Below are 24,326 nucleotides of genomic sequence, written 5' to 3' on the forward strand. Positions count from 1 at the left end.
AGAAACACCTAAAAACCTACCGTACTTAACTGTACACCACTACAAAAGCCTTCAGGTGCACAGGTGTCTTCTATCTATTGGAACAGTTGGTATTTTGTGAGTTTTGGAAGGCTCATAATTTCCACCAGAAGTGTACTAGTTAGAGTGGGATATGGACCTGGGTCCCTTTCTCTGCAGTCCGCTGAATTGACTGCTAGCCGACTCCTTGGACCAGGTTGCTGCTGTAATAGGAAAGGCCATAATATCTGAAGCTGTCACAGAAAGCCAGGTACGTACTATCAATGTTACATCTTTGGAGGATGAGAAGTGCTCAGAAAATATTAAAAAAAAAAAAAAAAAAAAAGGGATCAGTGACCACTAATGGATTAAGGAAGGGGGAGGGTCGTGCCTTAATCCCGCTAGTGGTCAGCTGGGGCATATTTTTGTGACTTGGTCGTGATTGAAACTGGTCCAGATAAAGTCCTTTTTGCCCTAGAGGTTTTTATCTTGTTCCATTATCCAGGGAAAATGTCCAAATTCTGGGCCCACCCAAAACATGCCCCAACATACCCCCTTGCAATTTTCATGAACTGTGGAGAAAACCATTTCAAATCAGAGTTTCGAAAATTGCAGCTTGGACATTTTCCCATGAAAAATGTCCTCTGGCGCTTTGTGCTGTTTTTGAAGATATTTTTCTCTTTTTAAATGCTAGTGTTTCTTAGGTCTTTTTAAGGAGAGCTTCCACTAAGAGGTCGTAGTTTTAAATGGAAGAGGTTTGCTGTCTGGTGTGAGAGCAAGACCCTATATCCTTCCTGTCGAACACAAAAGAATGCTTTCTTCGCTTGTCAGAATTGGGTCTGAAGGCCAGCTCTATTAAGTTTTACCTTAGTGCTATTGGCACTTAACCAGTAGAAGGTAAACCATCTCTGATCATCTTTTAGTTGTTTGCTTTATGTGGGGCTTACTTTTGTTGAAGCTACCGCTCAAGCTTCCTGCAGTGTCATGGGACCTCAATGTCATTTTAACCCATCTCATGAAAGCTCCTTTTGAGCCACTAGCCACCTGTCACCTGCAGTACCTGACCTAGAAGGTCCTATTTTTGGTGGCAGTCACTTCATCCTTCAGGGTGAATGAGCTTTGGGCCCTAGTAGCTGATATCCCTTACACACATCTTTACAATGCAGTAGTCCTGCATACATCTCCTTTCGTCAGGGGTGTGTCAAGATGGCGACGTGGTGAAAGCAGGAAGCAGCTCTTGGCTCGGCATGTTTCCTTTCTCTTTTATTTTTTATTTATTCATTTAAACATATTATACAAGAAACATCTTGTTTGGAAAGTGTCCATCAATTAAGAAATCACATATAATAGTTATAATAACAAAGGAAATTAAAAGAAATTTCACTAGGAAAAATGACACTCAAGTCCATAAATTGAGATGCAAGAGTTCGGAGCATGGGGAGAAGAAAAAAAAAAACCAAGGCAAAATAATAAAGGATTTAGCCATCTCTGTTAAGTTGAGTTAACATCTTTTCTTTTTTTTATTTAAATTTGTTTTATTTCAATATATATACAAGCATACAAACTTGTTTCAGAAATACAGCAAGAATATAAACAAAGTAAAGTTCCTATATAACTAAACAAATAAATTTCACGCTTCCTTAGACCACTAAGTTATACAAGTGGGAGGCGAAATGAATAGAGAAGTTTACATATACATAATAAGTATTGTGAAATTAAATAGGCAGCATGTCTCTCAATTTCTTTTAAACTTTCAGTTGTTTCATTTCTATAAATGATTTAAGTTGTTCCGGAGAATAAAACACATATTTTGTTGTTCCCAGATTTACTATACATTTACATGGATACGCTAAAAAGAAGGAGGCCCCCACCTCTAACGTCTCCCTCTTTAAGGCTAAAAATGCCTTTCTCTTTATCTGGGTCTGTTTTGTAACATCGGGATAAATCCATATCCTTTCCCCTCCAAAGAGGGATTTCGCATTTTTAAAGTATAGTCTCATTACAGCGTCCAGATCCTGTTCGAAAACAAATGACACTAGTAAGGTAGATCTCTGGGTAATATCTTCTAAGGATTGTTCCAACAATAGTGAAATATTATTTGAGTTTATTTGGCCTTTAGCCTCGTCTCCCAACCTTCTCTTTTCCCCTATAGGGCTTTCAATATAATAAATTTTATTTATCGGAGGCATAGAATCTTTCAAGAATTTCAAATTTTCATGTAGGTATCTTTTGAATAAGTCTAACGGGGCATACCCAGGGGACTTAGGGAAATTCAGGACCCGAAGATTCAGGCGTCTATTATAGTTCTCTATATATTCTATTTTCCTTCTCAGCTCAGTATTATCCTTTATTGCATTTATTTTAAAGTTTTGTAGCTGTCCCAAGTCTTTTTCTACTTTAGTCATTTTCAAATCAAATTCTTGTTTCACAGTGTCTACCGTATTTTTCATTTCATCAAACTTCCCATTAAGAAGCTGTAACTCACCCGATGTTTTTTGCAAAATGTCCTCCATTTTGTTCAATTTACTCCAAATCATTTGTAGGTTCACCTCCGGTGTTGTTATTTGAGGTATAACCTCAACCCCCAGCGTCTTCTTCGGCAGTCCTGGACCCTCTTTTGGCAACTTCTCTGCCTCTCTTCCTGGAGCAGAGCCCGTCGTCTCCAGGGCTGTTTTCATCGCGGGGCACGGAGGTAGTGACTGAGTTGATGGTGATAGGGAGACTTCCTCTCCCCGTGACGTTTCTTCTTCTCCAGCGAACGGCACTAGGGGATCCCCCTCCCGTATATCCTGAGAGAGGCTGGAGAAGAACCGTTCGATTCCCGGTTGTGTTGGCGTAGAGGTAGTGGGGGGCGAGGGAAGCCTTTTCACCACTCCTTTACGCTTTGTATGCGGCATAGTCAGGTAAAGAAGTAAGAGAAATTCTCCGAGAAATAATCAAACGTTCCGCTACCAGTCAACATGCGGCCATCTTGAAACGCCTCCCTAATTCGAGTTAACATCTTTTCATTTACGCTTTTCCAATTTCGCTGAAGTTACAAGTGCTGAGACATGGGCAGGATCTGTAAACACATACTTTTCCCCCTCAAGCCTTATTATGCACTTACAGGGGTACCTTAAAAAAAAGGTACCCCCCATGTGCAAAACTTCAGGCTTAAGGAGCAAAAATTGCTTCCTCAGTCGCCTAGTCTCCTTAGAGACATCAGGAAAAAGTAATATATTAAAACCTAAAAAAGGCTTTGCTTTATTTCGAAAAAACAGACGGAAGATCCAATCTTTGTCAGGCAATAATGCAACTGTCGCCACAAGAGTGGCGGCTGTTGCCAATTCAGTGTCGGAAGATTCAAGCAAAAGAGAAACATCTATAGGCTGATCAGTCAACGGATTCAGTTCCTTCCCTGGGATATAGTAAACTTTAGAAAATGGCGGTATATTCTGATCCGGTATATTCAAAACTTCATGCAAATATCGTTTTAACATCTCAAGAGGGACTACATTAGGTACTTTAGGAAAGTTAACAAATCTCAAATTATGATTTTTAGTATAATTATCAAACACTTCCATTCTTTGCCTGAAATTTGTCAAGTCTTTTACCATCATTGGTTGTAATGTTTCTAACTTCACAATTCTTTGATCCATTTCATCAACTTTAACATCCAAAACTTTAACTTCTTCCTCTCTTTTTTGTAAGTCAACTTCCAGAGATTTTACTCTCGGTGCAATGTCATTGATTTGTTTAATAAATGTTTGTCCCAGGGTGGACACTAAGTCCCACAATGCATCCAGTGTTACTTCCTTTGGTTTAACTACCAACTCTTTAGGAAGTTCATACCTTATAGATGACTGTCCAGATATCTCTCCCTGTCCCTCAGCTCCTCTCCTCTCAGTCCGTGGCAATTTCTCAGGCGAACTGCCCTCTTTTCCTTCCATTGTTGTAAACAGAGTCTCTAACCGGCGTTCTTCTGGGTCCTTGATTCCCTCTTGGGGCGACCCTGTCGGTTCCTGCAGGAAGGAGCTAGCGCCAATCGGCTGAGGAGGTGGAGTGCGCGGTGGGGCTCAAGGTGGTATCCAGACCGGGGGAAGCTGATATCTCCCAATCACCAGCGTTCCCTACCGGAGGCGTTCCACCGTCTTGTTCAACTCGCAGTGGTCGCACAAATTGATCTATTGGACCGGGAAATGATGAAATTTGTGGAGAGGCTCTGGCTGCTGTCTTTCCTCGACGTTTAGGCATTGTCAGGAGGAGCTCGATTCATGGCGTCCTAACAGAGCGTGGCCATCTTGGATCTCCAGATTGACACTCTTCTCACACAGTTTCTCGGCATTTTTCCTTTCACTTAAGAATTTTCTTTTCTTTTGAACTCTAAAATGCCTCATACTAAAAGGAAAGGCTTGGTGCGGTCTATCCCCCCACCTACCTTAACCTCGTCGCCGAATCAACAGAGTTTAGATCGCTTCCTAACGAAGGCTTCTCGAAGTGAACAGGGGGCGGGAAACCCCTTAGCAGAGCCCTCCAGAGAAGCGGAGCTCCTGCTGGGAGTTGCTCTCACCGCCCTCAATCTCTAATACTCCTCTGTGCTGGGCACTGGCTGCACTGCAGGCAAGGAATCCACAAACCTCTGAAGTGGTAGGGAAAGATTCCCTTGGTGGGGGGCCTACACTGTTGGGTCAGTGCTTGGAGTCAGAGGCACTAAAGACACCTGAGACCTCTGTAAGTAACACGGGGGTTAATCTGGAAAAGATTTGGCTTAAATTTAACAAAATGGACTCTACATTACAAAAATCTTCTGCTGAGGTAAATGCTGTATCCCTCAAGTTTGATGAACTGGTTAACAATGTGGTGGTTTTGAAAAAGGACTTAATTATAAGAGAAACTCAAATGGGAAAAGAACTGGAACATTTGAAAAGTTTTAAAGCAGCAGTGTCTAAAGATAAGATTGTGCTGAACAGAAGGATTGAACAGATAGAAAATTATAATAGAAGGCTGAATTTACGAATATTGAATTTTCCTAAAATTTCTGGAATGTTACCTATTAATTTATTTAAGAAATTCCTGATAGAAAATTTAAAAATGCGTAAAGAAACTATTTCTCCTATAACAAAGCTATATTATATACCGCAAAAATGAGCTATGAAAGAGGGACAATATGAATGCGTAAATGAACAGCCTAATATTGATGTTGATAATATTTCTGCTTTTTTGGAGCAATCAACTTAAATAATAACTATTAGAGCCACTTTGCTAATTATATTTGTGTTTGAACAGGACTTAAATGCGATCTTGAGACTTTACTTTAAAATGTCAAAGATCCCTTTTTATGGGGAGAAAATCTGGATTTATCCCGATGTTACTCGACAGACCCAAGACAGGAAGAAAGAGTTTTTGAAAATGAAACAAGACGTTCTGAAACTGGGAGGGAGATTTTTCCTTGCATATCCCTGTAAATGCTTGGTCCGTTTTGCTGAAGCTAAATATTCCTTTTTTCTTCCAGAACAGTTGAAATCCTTTCTAGATACTAAACAACTGAGATAATATAAGAATCATGTGAAGCCACCACGTGTAGCCTTATTATATGTTAAGTTAATCCACAAATAACTCTTCTCAAGTTTTGACTATGTCCCTGAATAGTGGTCTGAGGAAACGTTGAATATAATATATATATATATATATATATATATATATATATATATATATATATATATATATACAGTGGTGGAAATAAGTATTTGATCCCTTGCTGATTTTGTAAGTTTGCCCACTGACAAAGACATGAGCAGCCCATAATTGAAGGGTAGGTTATTGGTAACAGTGAGAGATAGCACATCACAAATTAAATCCGGAAAATCACATTGTGGAAAGTATATGAATTTATTTGCATTCTGCAGAGGGAAATAAGTATTTAATCCCTCTGGCAAACAAGACCTAATACTTGGTGGCAAAACCCTTGTTGGCAAGCACAGCGGTCAGACGTCTTCTGTAGTTGATGATGAGGTTTGCACACATGTCAGGAGGAATTTTGGTCCACTCCTCTTTGCAGATCATCTCTAAATCATTAAGAGTTCTGGGCTGTCGCTTGGCAACTCGCAGCTTCAGCTCCCTCCATAAGTTTTCAATGGGATTAAGGTCTGGTGACTGGCTAGGCCACTCCATGACCCTAATGTGCTTCTTCCTGAGCCACTCCTTTGTTGCCTTGGCTGTATGTTTTGGGTCATTGTCGTGCTGGAAGACCCAGCCACGACCCATTTTTAAGGCCCTGGCGGAGGGAAGGAGGTTGTCACTCAGAATTGTACGGTACATGGCCCCATCCATTCTCCCATTGATGCGGTGAAGTAGTCCTGTGCCCTTAGCAGAGAAACACCCCCAAAACATAACATTTCCACCTCCATGCTTGACAGTGGGGACGGTGTTCTTTGGGTCATAGGCAGCATTTCTCTTCCTCCAAACCCGGCGAGTTGAGTTCATGCCAAAGAGCTCAATTTTTGTCTTATCTGACCACAGCACCTTCTCCCAATCACTCTCGGCATCATCCAGGTGTTCACTGGCAAACTTCAGACGGGCCGTCACATGTGCCTTCCGGAGCAGGGGGACCTTGCGGGCACTGCAGGATTGCAATCCGTTATGTCGTAATGTGTTACCAATGGTTTTCGTGGTGACAGTGGTCCCAGCTGCCTTGAGATCATTGACAAGTTCCCCCCTTGTAGTTGTAGGCTAATTTCTAACCTTCCTCATGATCAAGGATACCCCACGAGGTGAGATTTTGCGTGGAGCCCCAGATCTTTGTCGATTGACAGTCATTTTGTACTTCTTCCATTTTCTTACTATGGCACCAACAGTTGTCTCCTTCTCGCCCAGCGTCTTACTGATGGTTTTGTAGCCCATTCCAGCCTTGTTCAGGTGTATGATCTTGTCCCTGACATCCTTAGACAGCTCCTTGCTCTTGGCCATTTTGTAGAGGTTAGAGTCTGACTGATTCACTGAGTCTGTGGACAGGTGTCTTTCATACAGGTGACCATTGCCGACAGCTGTCTGTCATGCAGGTAACGAGTTGATTTGGAGCATCTACCTGGTCTGTAGGGGCCAGATCTCTTACTGGTTGGTGGGGGATCAAATACTTATTTCCCTCTGCAGAATGCAAATAAATTCATATACTTTCCACAATGTGATTTTCCGGATTTAATTTGTGATGTGCTATCTCTCACTGTTACCAATAACCTACCCTTCAATTATGGGCTGCTCATGTCTTTGTCAGTGGGCAAACTTACAAAATCAGCAAGGGATCAAATACTTATTTCCACCACTGTATATATATATATATATATATATATATATATATATATATACACGTATATAAGCTAAGGAGCTTAGCCGAGATTGGGTGGCAGAGCTGGTGGCGGGAGGCGGGGATGGTGCTGGGCAGACTTATATGGTCTGTGCCAGAGCCGGTGGTTGGGAGGCGGGGATAATACTGGGCAGACTTATACGGTCTGTGCCCTGAAAAGGACAGGTACAAATCAAGGTAAGGTATACACAAAAAGTAGCACATATGAGTTTATCTTGTTGGGCAGACTGGATGGACCGTGCAGGTCTTTTTCTGCCGTCATCTACTATGTTACTAAGTTACTATGATATGTTATGAATAATAATGCATCATATTTTCTTTTTTTTTTGGCTTATATTTAACGTATTTCTGTACAAGTAGAATGCTTGTTTAAATATTGAAACTAATAAATAGATTTAAATATAGTCCTGCATACATCCTAAGTTTCTTCCTAAGGAAGTGTCAGAAGTCCATCTTAACCAGTCAGTTGTTCTACCAACATTTTTTTGTAAACCTTCTTGCCTACGAAGGTGAAAGCGTACTGCACACTGGACTACAAGAGAACCTTGACTTACTATGTAGAGAAGAATAAAGCTCAGAGAAAGTCCACATGTTTCAAGTTTGTTTGGTATACTGATAATTAGAGAACTGTCCGCTCAGCTTTTTGATTTCTTTTGACTCAAGCAGGATAGAGATTGTGCTTGGCTGGCAGAGTGCATTTTCTTATACCCAGGCTGGGCTGACTCTGTAGGGTCATGTCATAGTTTGTTAGTGATATGGCTGCATCTGTAGCCAATTTGAGATCAGCCTCCATAAAGAGTTTGCAGAGCTGCAACATGGATCTTCTGTCCACACATTCCCATCCCACTACTGTGTAGAACAAGACTCTAGATGTGGCAGTTGGTTTGGACAGACAGTCCTTTTAGAATCCAGCTCTATCCCTCAGGCCCATGTTATTTTCTGTTTCAGACTGCCTGCCATAAAAAAATAAGTTACAAGGTCTTATTTGCCTGTTATCACTCTTGCAAAATCTTCTGCATATTTCTCTTTTTTTTGTGGGAGGCAGCATGTAATTAGGGAGTCCCACATGTAAGATTACTGTATCTTGTCTGTCCTTAGAGAAAGCAAAGTTACTTAACTGTAGTAGGTGTTCTTCGAGGACAGCAGGATACAAAGTCTTACATACCTTACCGTCTCCCCTTTAAGGTTGCGTTCTAGAAGCTAAAAACTCAACTGGCTAGTTCCTGTGCAAGAGCAGCAAGCAGGAGGATGCATGAATTCATCATGTTCTTAAAAGCTGTTATAAACAAGCTGGTGAGCGTTCCCTTGCAGATTCCATTGAATGATATCATCCACATGTAAGACTATGTATCTTGCTGTCCTCGGAGAAGACCTGCTACAGGTAAGATAACTGTTCTCTCCCTTGTCTCCCCTATCCCTTTGGAATTGAGATATTTAGGTTATGCATGATATACTTTTAGGAAGGCAAGAAAGAGTATCCTATGTGCTTCGAAGGTTCATGCCGATTTAGAATTGTAATTTAAAATTATATTTTAATGCTAGGGGGATAATTAGGGCTAGATACGTTAACATTCTTGTTTACTGCAGGTTCCATTTTATACACTGGACCTATTTTATTAATAGTATATGTTGACTTTGCTATTGTGTGCTTTATTAAAACTAACCTTTAGAGTGTGTGTGTGTGGCTTTTTTTTCTTTTTTTGTTATATGAGCACTAGAGGAAAAGCATTTTTAACCTTATTTGTTTTGAAATTTAAATGTGAAATTTAAATCTTGCAGCACTATCAAGGTGGATTGCTTAACTATTAATTGCAATCCTGTGAAGACTGTGATTGATGATCTTATCCAGAAGCTATTTGATTCTCTTCTTATATCCTTAAAAAAATCTATCCAAGGTAAATATGTGTGATGCTGTGATTTTCATATTTTTTTTTTGTAAACACAATTTTATTGATGTAGAAGTAACATACAATTATAAGCATGACTCTGTTCCATACATTTCAGTAGTAACCCAAACCCACATCCCAACCCCTGCTCACCGGTCTGCAACAGTCCGAACAAACAACTAATTCCGCATGTGAGGAAGAGTCCTGGCTCTTGTGACTCTCCCCCTGGTAAAACAGACCACAAAAATAAGAATATCTACGTATTTTCTGCCATCCAACTCCCTCTCATCCCCCCCACCCCCACTCCCTAGATTGGAAACCAAAGAAAACCTAAGAATGCAGTGTGAGAGGTCTGGGCTCCCCCTCATTTCAGAGACCTAGTCACTATCATGAGCCTGAAATAGCACTGTTGGTTGAGGATTTGGCTACACACTCAGTGGGCTAAATTATGAATATACCACTCCTAAATTAAATAAAGATGAAATTTAATTTGAAATTTAAATGTGATTCCCTAAACTCCAGCAAAAGCAGAGCATGAAGTCTATTGTGCCATAACCAATAAGAGGGGAGCATCCAGTTTGGTCCAGTGTGTGAGGCTACATGTCTTACCCACCAAACATGCTTTGTGGACCAAAATGTTTTGGTGTACAGTCCCAACTCGCAAAGGTGAAATATACCCCAGGAAAATACTATCTGGTGAAAACACCACCCTCTGCCCCCAAATTCTTTACAAATATCTGGTCACCGATGTCCAGAAAGATTTAATCACTGAACATTCCCAGATAGCATGATAAAAGGTATTAGGGTATCAACCGTGTCTATGACATAGAGGTCTATCTGTACCTCCCATCTTAAGGATTCTTGATTGTGAGGTGTAAGCCCTAAAGATCACTCTTGCCTGACATTCCCTAAGTTCCGCACTCTGAACCGATCGAGTTGAGGAACATTACCCATACAATGCAACAGATCTTGAGAGGCAACAGGTGTTCGTAAATCCTCTGTCCAACAACGAGCAACAGTGCAAAAATCTCGTAGGAAGCAACAGTGTAGTAATCTCTTATGAATCGATGAAATAAATATAGGATCACTTGAAGGCATCTCAAATAGCTCCCTAAAACTAGTGGACAGATCAACACTAAGGGAAGATGGGTTTAAGGCAGTTATGTAATGAGACAGTTGTTTATAAGCAAATCTACCCATCCATTCCAGGGCAACGAAAGATAAAATATGGGAAAAAAATTGAAGGGTAACTCAGTGGTCCCAGTGATGAAGCGTGGGATTTTTTTTTCTTTTTTGGCTTTGGAAGCGCCGTTGACGCGGGCCTCCAACTGTGCTCTAGCTGATCCGATGTATTATGAAATGTTATTCTGTGTTTAAAGCTTACTGTGGGACTTATCGACCATTTTGCGTCCCTTATTATCCCTTCCCCTACCCGCCTGGTTCCACATTTAACTACACTTCTGGTTCAGACTCCAAAATTGTGTTCTTTGAGGAGGGATCGTTCGAACAAGTGACCCGCCTGGTTTCTTGCACAAAATGCAATAAACGGTTCCCCAATTAAAATGCATAAGTAGGTGAGACATATGCTTCCGGTCATTGAAACTGCGTCTGGTAATCGGTGCCACCTCTGCCTGCCAGCTTGGCTTTGCTCATCTCCCTGGTAACCTGAAGCTAAGCGGTGGGAAAAACCAACAACCTTAGTGTAGGGGTGCTTGGGACTGTCTTATTCATACCAGTCCATACAAAGCAATCGGCTAAGAAATATTTACATGAAACTGGCTATACCACCTTTCCCTTATAGGTGTGGTTTGGTGCTGCTGAAATGCTTTGGTAACATGGCAAAAGGATGCAATGGCTGTAATGAATGGCGGGCAGAACTGGCATGTTGGTTTATGCCTCTAACAGCAAATGGAAACAGAGAACAACTGTTTGATGACTTTACCATATTTTGTGATGGATCTTGGTTTGTCTGAAGTAATGGTGACCTGGACAAGATGAACAATTGGCAACATATTTTTGCACAAAACCTTACTGTTCCCCCACATCCCCAGTGGAGAAGACAACACCACAATGAATCATCAGGATTTCAACTCATCAATAAGACTGTGGAGGGTGCAACTATTAAGCAAAGTGCATTGGCGGGGCTGTCAACAGTAGAGTATCAACTCAGAGTTTCTGTTTTTGATATCACATGTCAGTATTTCTTTGGGAAGACGTGGAAAAGTAGTGGAAAATGTATTAAAACAGTCCCAGGTCAACCACCCTGAATCACCTTCAATGAGCCTCTATTTCCACACATCTTTAACTCACACAAACCTTGTTGCAGTAATAGAAATTGTGGCCTTAGCCAAGAATCGTGATGGAAGCCAACGGAATCTGTCCTGTGGGTTTGGAATTCCTCAGCTGTTCAGTAACCAGTGCAAACCAACAGAACCTAGCACACAGAGCAAAAGAATAAAATTGTATCATGGAACACCCAGAGTGCTTTTACATCCCATTCTTCAGGACCTTATAGAATTGAACAAATGCCTGACGTTAATAGAGAGTAGTCAAGTTTATTACACTTTCCGTCCACACCCTCCGCTGGAGACAATAAAGCACCTGCTCCCTGAGAACCTGCTGACATCTGGATTAGAGAGAATTCCTGGCATGGTTCCTGCACAAGGAGAAACATATGATGCTTTACGGAAACCACAACTGCAGAAAGTACTCACATGTCACTTGAATAAGCTGTCCCTCCAGCTGTACCCATCTCTAGAGAAAGTTGAAGGAGAACTTTTGGAACTACACAACCATGACTGCTTACTGAAGGATAATTCCATGCCGGATGGAAACAGTCTTGTGATTCAAGAACGGCGGCTCCATATTGGGGTACACAATGAATTGTGCTTTATTCAAAAGCCCCACGTGGTCATAGTTGTGCCAGAGAGGGAAGCAGTATGAGGACGATCTGCTAGTTTTAACAAGAAGTGTGAGGCTAACTTCAAATCCAGTTCTTCAGTGCCAGTGCTGGTATTAAGGAGTCGGATCCGTCTAACTGAGATGGTGAATCACCCAGGATTTGCAGTAGTCTTTCAGCTTGAATATGTCTTGTCAGGTGTTGGTGGAGTGGATGGAAAGGTACAGTCTACAAGTTCTTTATGTACACCAGCTTACATGCATATGATTTGATGGGCTGCTTGGAATCCTTTCATGGAATTGAGCTCTTCTGAAGAAATACTACCTCTGCAGGGAGGACTCCAACATAAACCTAGCAATGATCTTGTATACAAGACAACTTCCACTAACATGATATCTCATGAGGTAAAACAGGTTGAATGTGGTACTGTCCATTTCCACTTTTCTGTCCGGTCAGAAGGACACCTGGGAGCATCTATAGATTCCATAGCAGGTATCAGTCAGGAGCTCCCACAACCGAAAAGAGCTCCCAAGACAACTCATTCAAAATCCTAGCTCTCCACATCTCCTCGCTATCCAAATATAAGCCACTCAACTGCAACACTACTGCAGCAGCAGATTCCAGGTCAGCTGCTTCCATCTCCCATGGCATTTCAGCACTCACATGCTGAGCTTCCATATGCTAGTAATATAACTCATCTGGAAGTCAATCTGAGCCAAAATGATTTAGCCCCCAAATCCTCTCAAGTGGATCAGCTGGAGGATCTGGTTTTCTCCCCTCTGCATGCTCCTATTGTGGCTATGGGAACCCAGACAGGAAGCTCCACGTCAATGCTGCTCGACAACCTACTAAGAGAACAATTCATAGCATCTATAATCATATCGTCAGCCAGACAGCAAAACACAAAAGATAAATCTTTGTTCCGATCATTTAAGTTATGAAAATCTGAACAGAATGAGGAGGAAGCATGTTCACAGTAACATAGTAATTGGCAGAAACTAAAGACCAGCTGTCCTCTCGAGTCTACCCATTCTCATTTACACAAAGTGATAGAAAACTAGAGGAAAAAAATCAGCTGGGCAGATTGGGTCAGTCGATTTGGTCTTTTTCACCACTTACTATATATTATTATGAATGTAATTTCTCACCTTTTATTTCTGTGTAGGAAATTTTCACTTTGCACCAGATGCTTTAGTTTTTACACAGCAGAGAAATACGAATTTCATTGGTTGATCATTTTGATTTAAACTAACAGGTTAAGGAGGCCCTTTTACTAAAAGATCTGACCAATGAGATTGTAAAAATGAGAAGGAAGGGAGAGGGGATGATACTAGGAGACTGTAATTTATTAGATATAGATTGGAGTATCTCATCAGAAAAACTGGAAAGTAGTAGAAAGATTGTGGACTTAAACGGAGTTTTGTGCTAAGAAATAGTGTTAGAAGCCATCAGGAAAGGGTCGATGCTGGATCTATTTATTTATTTGTTTTATTTTTACATTTATATCCTGTCTTAACCCAAAGCAGGTAATATCAATAAAATAAAATAAAAAAAAAACAAGAAACCCAAACCAACAATCGATTTAACTTAAAATACAATCAAAACAAAACCCAAATGATGTAAGTCCATCCACTGTCAATGCAGTGGCTCAAATCATTCACCTCAGTATACTTCATTCCTTTAGGAAGGCCTTTAAAAAGCAATGAGCCATTTGAGCTGTTTGAGTATTATCGCACAAAGATGACCAGGAAGATTATCCCAAAGTGAGGGTCCGGCAACAGAGAAAGCACACACGTTTTAACACAATGATACATAGGTGAAGGTAAACACAGTTGCTTCATTCTCTGACCTCAATGATTGCCTTGGACAATACATCCTTAAAGCATTACTAAAATATACAGGTGCCTTCTCATATACACGTAGATGTATCAAAACAAGAACTTCAAATGTAACTCGATATATAACGGGCAACCAGTGTACTAAATATAGAAGGGAAAATTAGGTTCTTACCTTGGTAGTTTTCTTTCCTTTAGTCACAGCAGATGAATCCATTAACTGATGGGTTGTATCCCCCTACCAGCAGGTGGAGATAGAGAACACTGAAGAACCACAGTGACCCTTGGACGGCTAGCCCCAACTGCCTTCAGTATTTGAAATTTCCAAAGCAGAGTGAATAAGAAAGGTAACATCACATAAACTTTCCTCACAGCGAAAAAATGCCCCAGAACCGGAGCAATAACCATACAAAGGAGGGACGATCTCAACCTCCTGTAATAGAACAGCATGTAGAAATCCTGAGAACTAGTTTCCAACTTCTCCCAATGAGATATATATTTGTATGAAAGATCTGAACAAAAAACAGTCAGACAGGGAGGGATCATGGATTCATCTGCTGTGACTAAAGGAAAGAAAATTACCAAGGTAAGAACCTAATTTTCCCTTCCTTGTCATCATCAGCAGATGAATCCATTAATTGATGGGATGTACCAATGCACTCCCTACTTAGGGTGGGAACAGGCCACTCCACGAGCAAGTACTTGTGCTCCAAAAATCGCGTCTGCTTCGCTGCAACATCCAGCCTGTATTGCCAGACAAATGAGAGCTGAGAAGCCCAAGTAGCCGCATTACAGATCTCTTGAAGAGAGAGTGCACCCGTTTCCTCAGAGGAGGAAATCGCTCTCGTGGAATGCGCCTTAAACGCTTCAGGCGGAGACCAGTCTGAAAGCAGATACGCAGAAAGGATGACTTCCTTGAGCCAACGGGCTATAGTGGCCTTAGATGCCGGGCACTTGTGTCGAGGACCTGTCAACAATACAAAAAGGTGATCAGAAGTCCTGAAGTCATTTGACATCTGTAGATACTGCAACAGAGCCCTGCAGATATCCAAAAGATGTAACTGCCCAAAGGAGTCCGGGAAATCTTCCCTAGAAAAGGAAGGAAGAAAAATGGGCTGGTTCAGGTGAAACATAGTAACATAGTAGATGACGGCAGAAAAAGACCTGCACGGTCCATCCAGTCTGCCCAACAAGATAAACTCATATGTGCCACTTTTTGTGTATACCTTACTTTGATTTGTACCTGTCTTTTTCAGGGCACAAACCGTATAAGTCTGCCCAGCACTATCCCCGCCTCCCAACCACCAGCCCCGCCTCCCACCACCGGCTCTGCCACCCAATCTCGGCTAAGCTCCTGAGGATCCATTTCTTCTGAACAGGATTCCTTTATGTTTATCCCACACATTTTTGAATTCCGTTACTGTTTTCATCTCCACCACCTCCGGCGGGAGGGCATTCCAAGCATCACCACTCTCCGTGAAAAAATACTTCCTGACATTTTTCTTGAGTCTTCCCCCCCTCAATCTCATCTCATTTCATGTCCTCTCGTTCTACCGCCTTCGCCTCTCCGGAAAAGGTTCGCTTGCGGATTAATACCCTTCAAATATTTGAACGTCTGTATCATATCACCCCTGTTTCTCCTTTCCTCCAGAGTATACCACTTTAGGCAGGAAGGAAGGCACTGTACGTACCGTCACCCCTGACTCTGAGAACTGCAGAAAAGGGTCCCAACAGGACAGCGCCTGCAGCTCAGACACGCGTCTAGCCGATGTCATGGCCACAAAAAAGACTGTCTTGAGAGTCACATCCTTCTCTGAAGCTCGCATAAGTGGCTCGAAAGGCGAATGCTGGAGAGCCTTCAACACCAGCCCCAGGTTCCAGACTGGACAAGGTGACCGCTCTGGAGGGCGGAGCCGCAGCACCCCTCTGAGAAATCGGGCAATGTCCGGATGAGCAGCAAGGGACAAGCCAGAGACTTTCCCTCGGTAGCATGTCAATACTGCCACTTGAACCCGCAGGGAATTGTAAGCCAGGCCTTTTTGTAAGCCATCCTGCAAAACGTCCAGCACTGGCGAGACAGTAGCCCCTTGTTAGAGTAGCCCTTATCTCTCAATTGCGCCCTCTGAAGAGCCAGGTCGTATGACCAAATCGGCAGGGATCCTCCATAGACACCGGACCTTGAACCAACAGGTTCGGCACCAGAGGCAAATGAAATGGAGCCTCCACCATCATCTGACGCAGATCCGCATACCACGGACGCCTTGGCCAGTCCGGAGTGATAAGAATCACCAATCCCCGGTGTAGTCGAATCCAAAGGAGGACTCGTCCTATCAGGGGCCAAGGAGGGAACACATACATGAGGCCTGAGGGCCAGGGTTGAACCAGAGCATCCAACCCCGCCGAGTGAGGATCTCTCCTTCTGCTGAAAAAGCGAGGGCCTTTGGCGACTGAACATGTATACCCTGGAGGAAAGGAGAAACAAGGGTGATATGATACAGACGTTCAAATATTTGAAAGTTATTAATCCGCAAACGAACCTTTTCCGGAGATGGGAGGGCGGTAGAACGAGAGGACAGGATATGAGAGTGAAGGGGGGCAGACTCAAGAAAAATATCAGGAAGTATTTTTTCACGGAGAGAGTGGTAGATACTTGGAATGCCCTCCCGCGGGAGGTGGTGGAGATGAAAACGGTAGCGGAATTCAAGCATTCGTGGGATAAACATAAAGGAATCCTGTGCAGAAGGAATGGATCCTCAGACGCTTAGCCGAGATTGGGAGGCGGGGCTGGTGTTTGGGTGGTGGGGCTAGTTCTGGGCAAGACTTCTACGTTCTGTGTCCTGAAAATGGCAGATACAAATCAAGGTAAGGTATACACAAGAAGTAGCACATATGAGTTTATCTTGTTGGGCAGACTAGATGGACCGTGCAGGTGTTTTTCTGCCGTCATCTACTATGTTACTATGTTTGCACTTGACGCCATTAGATCCATTCCTGGTGTCCCCCATTTGGCACAAATCTGAAGAAAAGCTTCTTCTGCCAGTTCCCATTCTGCCGGGTCAATTTGGTGCCTGCTGAGAAAATCGGCTTGCATGTTGCTCTGACCTGCTGTGTGTGAGCTGCTGACAGAAGCTGCAGGTGGAGCTTGGCCCAGTGGCAAATCTGAGTGGCCTCCGCGGCCAGGGCCCTGCCCTGAGTGCCGCCCTGACGATTTATGTAGGCCACCGCTATCGTATTGTCTGAAAGGACCTGGACTGCAAGCGCCTTCAGAGTCTTTTGGAAGGCCATAAGAGCTTGAAATATCGCTCTCAGTTCCAAGCGATTGATGGACCACCCCGCTTCCACGGTTGTCCACTGACCCTGAGCATAGCTTCCCTGGCAATGCGTTCCCCAGCCCAAAAGGCTGGCATCTGTTATCACCAGGCACCAAGAAGGAAGCGCAAGCAGCATTTCTTGTCACAGCATCCTGTCGGAGAGCCACCACTCCAAACTGAGCCGGGCCGCAGGGAGCCACTTTAGTCTGCGTTGATATTCCTTGGAAATCGGAGACCATTTTTGAAGCAGGGCAATCTGCAGAGGCCTCATATGCGCTCTCACCTATGGAACCACCTCCAAGGTGGCTGTCATCGACTCCAGCAGCAGGACCATGTCCAAAGCTCGCGGGCGAGGCATCCGCAGGAGCAGACGGACCTGATTTTGAAGCTTGCACCGCCGTTGGTCGGGGAGAAAGACAAACCCCGAGGCCGTGTCGAACTGGACCCCCAAAGACTCGAGAGACTGAGAGGGGGTCAGGTGACTTTTGGGTATATTGACCACCCAGCCTAGAGTCTGCAGGACTGTAACCACTCTGGCTGTGGCAAGATGACTTTCGGCTGCCGAATCCGCTCTGATGAGCCTGTCGTCGAGATAAGGGTGAACTCTGATACCCTCTTGCCTGAGACAGGCAGCTACGACCACCATTACCTTGGAAAAGGTACGGGGAGCTGTGGCTAGGCCGAAAGGCAAGGCCCGAAACGAGAAATGTCCCAATACCGCAAACTGGAGAAACCGCTGATGCGGGGGGCCAAACAGGAATGTGCAAATATGCTTCTTTTAGGTCCAGAGATGTGAGAAACTCCCCTGGCTGTACTGCCGCAATGACGGAACGCAGGGTTTCCATGCGAAAGTGTCGTACTCTTAGGGTCTCATTGACTCTTCACAAGTCGAGGATTGGTCTGAAAGACCCACTTTTTCGAGGCACGACAAAATAAATGGAATAGCGACCGCAGCCGCGTTCGGCGGGATGCACCGGGATCACCGCTCCGAGGTGCAGCAAGACTTGCAAGGTCTCCTCTACCGCCACCTGTTTTATGGCAGTGCCGCATCGGGACTCACAAACACGTCTCTCACCGGGGCACCGAATTCCAATCAGTAACCTTCTCTGATCAGGTCCAGGACCCACTGATCTGAGGTAATCTTGGTCCATTCCTCTAGAAAGAGGGAAAGCCGTTGTCCTACTGTAGGAATCGAGGAGTGGTCCGGCGTCCCATCATTGTGGAGGATGCCCCTGAACTCCAGGCCAAGACCCGGCTGCTGCGGAGCGTTTGTCCGAGTGAAAGGAGTTCCTCTTCTGAAAACGGGCACGTTGAGAAAACCCAGCAGAGCGCCCCGGGCAATACCTACGAGCTTCACGGAAATGAGGTCTAGAGGAGAAGGGAAACGCAGAACCCTTGGAAGAAGGCCTCGGCCTATCCTCAGGTAACTGCTGGGGCTTAGAGTCCCTAGGTCTTTAACAATCTTTGCCAAATCCTCTCCAAATAACAGGAGGCCCCGAAAGGGTAACCTCACCAGCCTTTGCTTAGAGGCCATGTCAGCTGCCCAATGCCGTAGCCAAAGAAGGCGGCGGGCAGAAACCGCCACAGACATCTGTTTAGCCGAAGCTCTGACCAGATCGTAAAGGGCGTTAGCCAAAATGACAGGGCTGACTCCATCTGCGGGGCAACCTTAGAGAGGGACCCCGCACCATCCGCGGACTGTTCCACCGCCTGTTGTAACCGGGAAAGACAGGCCCGGGCTGCATAGGAACTGCAAATAGACACCCTTAAGGCAAGGCCCGCAATTTCAAAGGACCGCTTCAGTGCGGATTCTAGCCGCAGGTCCTGCATGTCTTTCAAAGTGACCCCTCCCTCTACTGGGAGAGTAGTCTTTTTAGTCACCGCCGTGACCAACGCATCCACTTTAGGCATCCCCAAAGGGGCCAAGTGCTTCTCACTTAGAGAGTAAAGCTGACCCATAGCCCTGGCCACTTTCAAAGGCCCATCAGGGTCAGACCATTGAGCTGAAATAAGCTCATGGATGGAGTCATACACAGGAAAGGCCCGAGTAGGCTTCTTAGTACTCACCATCCTAAGATTAACAGAGGAGGCATCGCCCTCGGCAGGATCATCAATCGAGAGGGCCTGCAAGGCGTCAGTAATGAGAGCTGGTAGCTCGTCGTGGTGGAAAATCCGAACCGCATTGGGATCATTCGAACAGGGCTGGTCCTAGGGTCTCTGGCGCCCCCCTGCAGACTGAGTTGGCGCCCCCCACATCTCCTTTCTCTCTTCTTCCACCCTGCCCCTGTCCAGCGATTCTCCTTCGCCCCCATTTCCCTCCCATTTGTGGCCACCTGCCCGTCCTTTTCTCCCCCCAACATCCCCCTTTTTCTTCTTCCCACCCTGTGTGGTTTAACTCTTTTTTAATTTACCTCCATCCCAGCGGCCGCGTCATTTCAAGGCCCAGCCCGTCTCTAGCATTCCCTCCCTTCGTGAGTTCGTTCCCTCAGAGTCTCGACCTCGAGGAAATGACGTCAGAAGGCGGGACTCTGCGGAATGAACTCACGAAGGGAGGGAAAGCTAGAGACGGGGCAGGGCTTTCAAATGACGCAGCTGCTGGGATGGAGGTAAATTTAAAGATTTAAAGCCCCAAGGGCAGTGCAGTATGGCGGCGCAGCGCCGCAGCAGCACCCTTGAAGGCAGGTGCCCCCTTGCGGTGCTTACCCTGCTTACCGGGTTTGACCAGCCCTGCATCCAAATCCAGTGGCAAACAGGCACCCTCATCTGGATCATCCATCCATTAGGGCCTGCCATATCCCTCAGACTCCCCACAGCCTGACCACGGGGGGGGGGGGGGGGGGGGAAGAGGTGCACCACATTCAGATGGGGAATTTACCCGTCTACGTTTAGCGTCCTTCCAACGCTCGGGGGAAGAAGTAACCTCTGTAGCCAGCCCCGGGCCATCAACATCCGGAGGGGATCCAGAATGCAACACAGTGTCAGACACCTGCGGTAGAGCTCTTTTCAGCATGAAGGCTTTCTGCATTAAAAGCACAAACTCAGGGGAGAAAAACTCACCCTGACCCTCTGCCTCCGAATTAGGAGAAACGGATGTTGGAGCTCCTCTGGCAGCCTCTAAACGAGGCGTTCCCCTACACTCAGACTCCTCCGCAACCGCGAGGGTCGAGACACGTGGCACTTCCAAAATGGCGCCCGCTGCCAGCTACATTGAGCGGGAAGAATAATTGCTCGGCATGCTCGTACTAGCACGAGCGTCTAAGGAGCATGTTTTGCACAGCCCCGCTGCTGATCTGCGCTTACCACAACGGGAGCAGCGCTTAACTCCCTCAGCAGCCATCGCCCGACTGGACAGAAATATAGCAATAAAATGGCGACTTTGCGACAAAACTTACCCCGTTCGGAATGGCGTCCGCAGGGCCTCCCCGGAGGAGCTGGCACCACTCTCACCTCAGAAGACCGAGTCAACGAGCTCCGGTCAAGCTGTACTGTACCAGAATCTCTGGAAAAAGCCTCAGAAATAGCAACGCTGTACAAGTGCGCACTTTTTTTTTTTTAAACGCTGAGAGGAAGGTTGGAGGCAGGCAGCAACAGAGGGACTCCGGGAGGAGGGGGGAATGGGTAAGGCAGGGAAAGGGCGAACCTATATGCCTTTAAAGTGGGCACCACCAGCCACAACACCCCTGCTCAACTGGCAAAGCACAGGAGCCACCCCAGGCAGAAATCCAGGAGCTGATCAAGCTACGTCCACACCTGCTGGGAGATAGAGAAATTCTGAAGGCAGTTGGGGCTAGCTGTCCAAGGGTCACTGTGGTTCTTCAGTGTTCTCTATCTCCACCTGCTGGTAGGCGGATACAACCCATCAGTTAATGGATTCATCTGCTGCTGATGACAAGGAAAGTATGCCTAATGTCCATGTGGGTGCCTGCTGGTGGCATCTGTGATCATCATATGGTTTGTAGGGGAGAGGAGATAGGCCAGAAGTAGAATTTCAAGACTTGGTTACTGAGAGCTGATGTTTGGAAAGTGATGAGGCAAAAACAGAAATGCTAAACAAATATTTATTTTTGGAGCTCATGGAGGAAAGAGAGAGACCACAGATGATTGACAAAGATACATATGGGAATGGAGTAGATACCACACCATTAATGGGAGAAAGTGTTTATGAACAACTTGCAGAATTAAAAGTAGACAAAGCCATGGGGCTGGATGAGATACATTTCAGGATACTGAAGGAATTCAGAGTAGTTCTGGTGGGTTTTCTAAAGCAGTGCATACAATGAACTTGCATGCAACAGGCCTCCATTATATGTAAATTTATCTCATACATATTCATTGGTCTATTATATTGAGTATCTAAATTCCTATCTAGTTACAATAATTCTTTATAATAAACTCTAAGTAACTACCAATTAGTTTATTACAAGTATCATTTTTATTCAGTATTTAACCTATAAAAATCATCCACATTCATTCCACAACTCCCTTTCAAATCCTTTCTAAAAAGCCTCTCACTCATCACATTCATATCCCACACCCCATTCTGATACCCTAAACAATGCGCATTCCACTTTCATCATCAATATTGCATACTGTTGTTCACATTTAGTGAGAAACAAACTCTCTTTCTATATATGTGTATCAGATGATAATGCTTTTGCTACAATCTTCACTCTGTAACTAAATGTACAAAGTCACTTCCGCTATAGTTGGCTTCCTTCGCTGCATTTTGCTCTGTAACTAAGGGATCCTTTTACAAAGGTGTGCTAGTGTTTTTAGCATGCACTAAAAATACACACACGCTAAATGATAGAGATGTCCATATATTTCTATGGGTGTCTCTAATGTTTAGCATGTGCTAATCATTAGTGTGTACTTAATCTGCTAACGTGCCTTTATAAAAGGACCCCTAAATGCACAAAGTCACTTCCTGTATAGTCGACTGCCTTCTTTGCCTTTCTCTGAAACCCAGTATCTTAACTTCCCTCCAAAACGTTCCAAGTGTACCATCCATATTTCCAACTGCTAAAACAGCACAGTTTCAAATACCTGCATTCAAAAATACCAGCTGCTCCTCTCCCTTCTGGTTTTGTTTTCCAATTCCTTGCTTGATTCCTTTCTTTGTAAAACCTGACACAGTTCTGTGTTTTGCTGATGGCGTTATCAGGGATTTAGCTAGAACGATATAAATAATGAAGGGGAACTAACATATTTACTGTTATCCATTAAACCTTCCACTTACATTGTAACTAGATCTCTAGGCATGCTATATAGAATCCAGGGGATAATGTGTACAGTGCTGCATATGTGTAGTAGCACTATAGAAATGATTATTAGTAGTAGTAGTAGTATGTTGAGATGGTTGGGAGATAGTCTACAAAATACTGAGGAGAGAGAACAGATAAGCATTGATTTTTCTTTACTCTTTCAAGCAAATAGAAAGTGTAGGGAAATGCCATGAAGTTACTAAGTAGTAAATTTAAAAGAAATAGAAGAAATAATTTTTTTCAATCAACACATAATTAAGCTCTGGAATTTGTTGCCAGAGGATGTGGTAAAAGCAGTTAAAATAGCTTGATTAAAAAAAATGTTTGGACAAGTACCTGGAGCAAAAGTCCATAAACCACTATTGAAGTAGACTTGAGGAAAGCCATTGCATATCCTTTGGGGGGTAAGCAGCATGGAATCTTATTTTTTGGGATTCTGACAGGAACTTGTGACCACTGTTGGAAATAGGATACTGGACTTGATGGAAATTTGGTCTAACCAACTATGGCAATACTTATATGTAGTTCATCACAGCAACTTTCATCAAAATCCTCAATAGCTAAGCTATCTTGTTAGGGCACTGAGCTTGCAGTTCAAAAGAAATTGACTTCAGTGTTATAATTATGATTTTGCAATGAAAAAGGCCAAGCATGAAGTGATTGATTCATTTATAAATTATTGCTGCCATGCTAGTTCATTAAGGGCCCTGCTTACTAAGCCCCATGCTAGAAACACCTATAGGAATATATGGGTGTCTCTAGCATTAGTGTGCACTAAAAATGCTGGTGCACCTTAGTAAGCAAGGCCCTAGATTAAAAAAAATCAATTTTATATAATTCATGAGATTTTACATGTGCGGGAAGTATCTGGATGGTTAGACTGCTAGAAGACTATTGGCCTCAATGTTATGTTTTGTTGTACTTAAATTGTATAGGGATTGCAGAGTATTAAAGAATTTTTCTGATTTCATATGTGAAAAAAATTCAGTCTTTATCACTTCTGATGTTGGACTTAGGGATTTTCAAAACCTTGATTAAAAATGAGCTATTGAGAGTATAGACGTGGACTATACTAAAAAAAACACTAGTTGTAAATTTGAACGATTGAATCATACCTGCATGGCCTGGCTGACAAAGTTTCATTATTGTCATACTGGCTTATAAAACCAGTTTGACACATGATAAAAACCTTTTATAAAATTGCACAGCCATATGTGCATAAAACGTATATGGGCTGAAAGACTGCATACTTTTGTATGGACCATGTGTAGCCTTTCCTGGGTATTGTAGTTTGGGTGGAGTGGAGGTAAATTTGCAGTGTTTTGTATATTTTATAAAATAGGCACCTTTTTGACTATTCACATAGGCATCCTGTTATAATATTCCTCTACCATGAATTAAAAAAAAAAAACATTGACGCACTTTCCTAAAAGCATGGTATAATTTATACAGCTGATGATATGAATTTCACTTGAGTGCCAATTTGTCGTCTTGTACATCTAAACAGCTCACCTGCATGATATTGATACATTTGTGACTGATGGGATGGAAGCACTATCTGCCAGACCTCAGACTGTGGATGAAATTGGTGAAGCTAATGTGCAACATGGGAAACTGCAGCTAAGAAACCAGAGGTACAAAATAATTTTAAGTTAATAGTAGCAAAAACATTTTCTTCTAGCAGCTTTGTCCTTGTTTACTCATACACTTTTTGATCTTTACAAGTTTCTATTTTTCTCCAAAGTTAAGACAAAGGACTTCAATCTCTGAAAATGAGAACAATGATTGTGTTCAT

General features: G+C 43.6%; 1 protein-coding gene across 1 annotated transcript in view; it reads left to right on the forward strand.

Moving 5' to 3' along the window:
• DYNC2H1 (dynein cytoplasmic 2 heavy chain 1) overlaps positions 1-24,326 on the forward strand; it is a 1,078,189-nt gene that overhangs the window by 160,326 nt on the left and 893,537 nt on the right. Inside the window, 2 exon segments of the mRNA XM_030202388.1 lie at positions 9,116-9,231; positions 24,039-24,150. Coding sequence (XP_030058248.1) covers positions 9,116-9,231; positions 24,039-24,150 — 228 coding nt within the window.

The sequence above is a fragment of the Microcaecilia unicolor genome, chromosome 4, assembly GCF_901765095.1.
Source record: "Microcaecilia unicolor chromosome 4, aMicUni1.1, whole genome shotgun sequence".
NCBI classification, from domain to species: domain Eukaryota; kingdom Metazoa; phylum Chordata; class Amphibia; order Gymnophiona; family Siphonopidae; genus Microcaecilia; species Microcaecilia unicolor.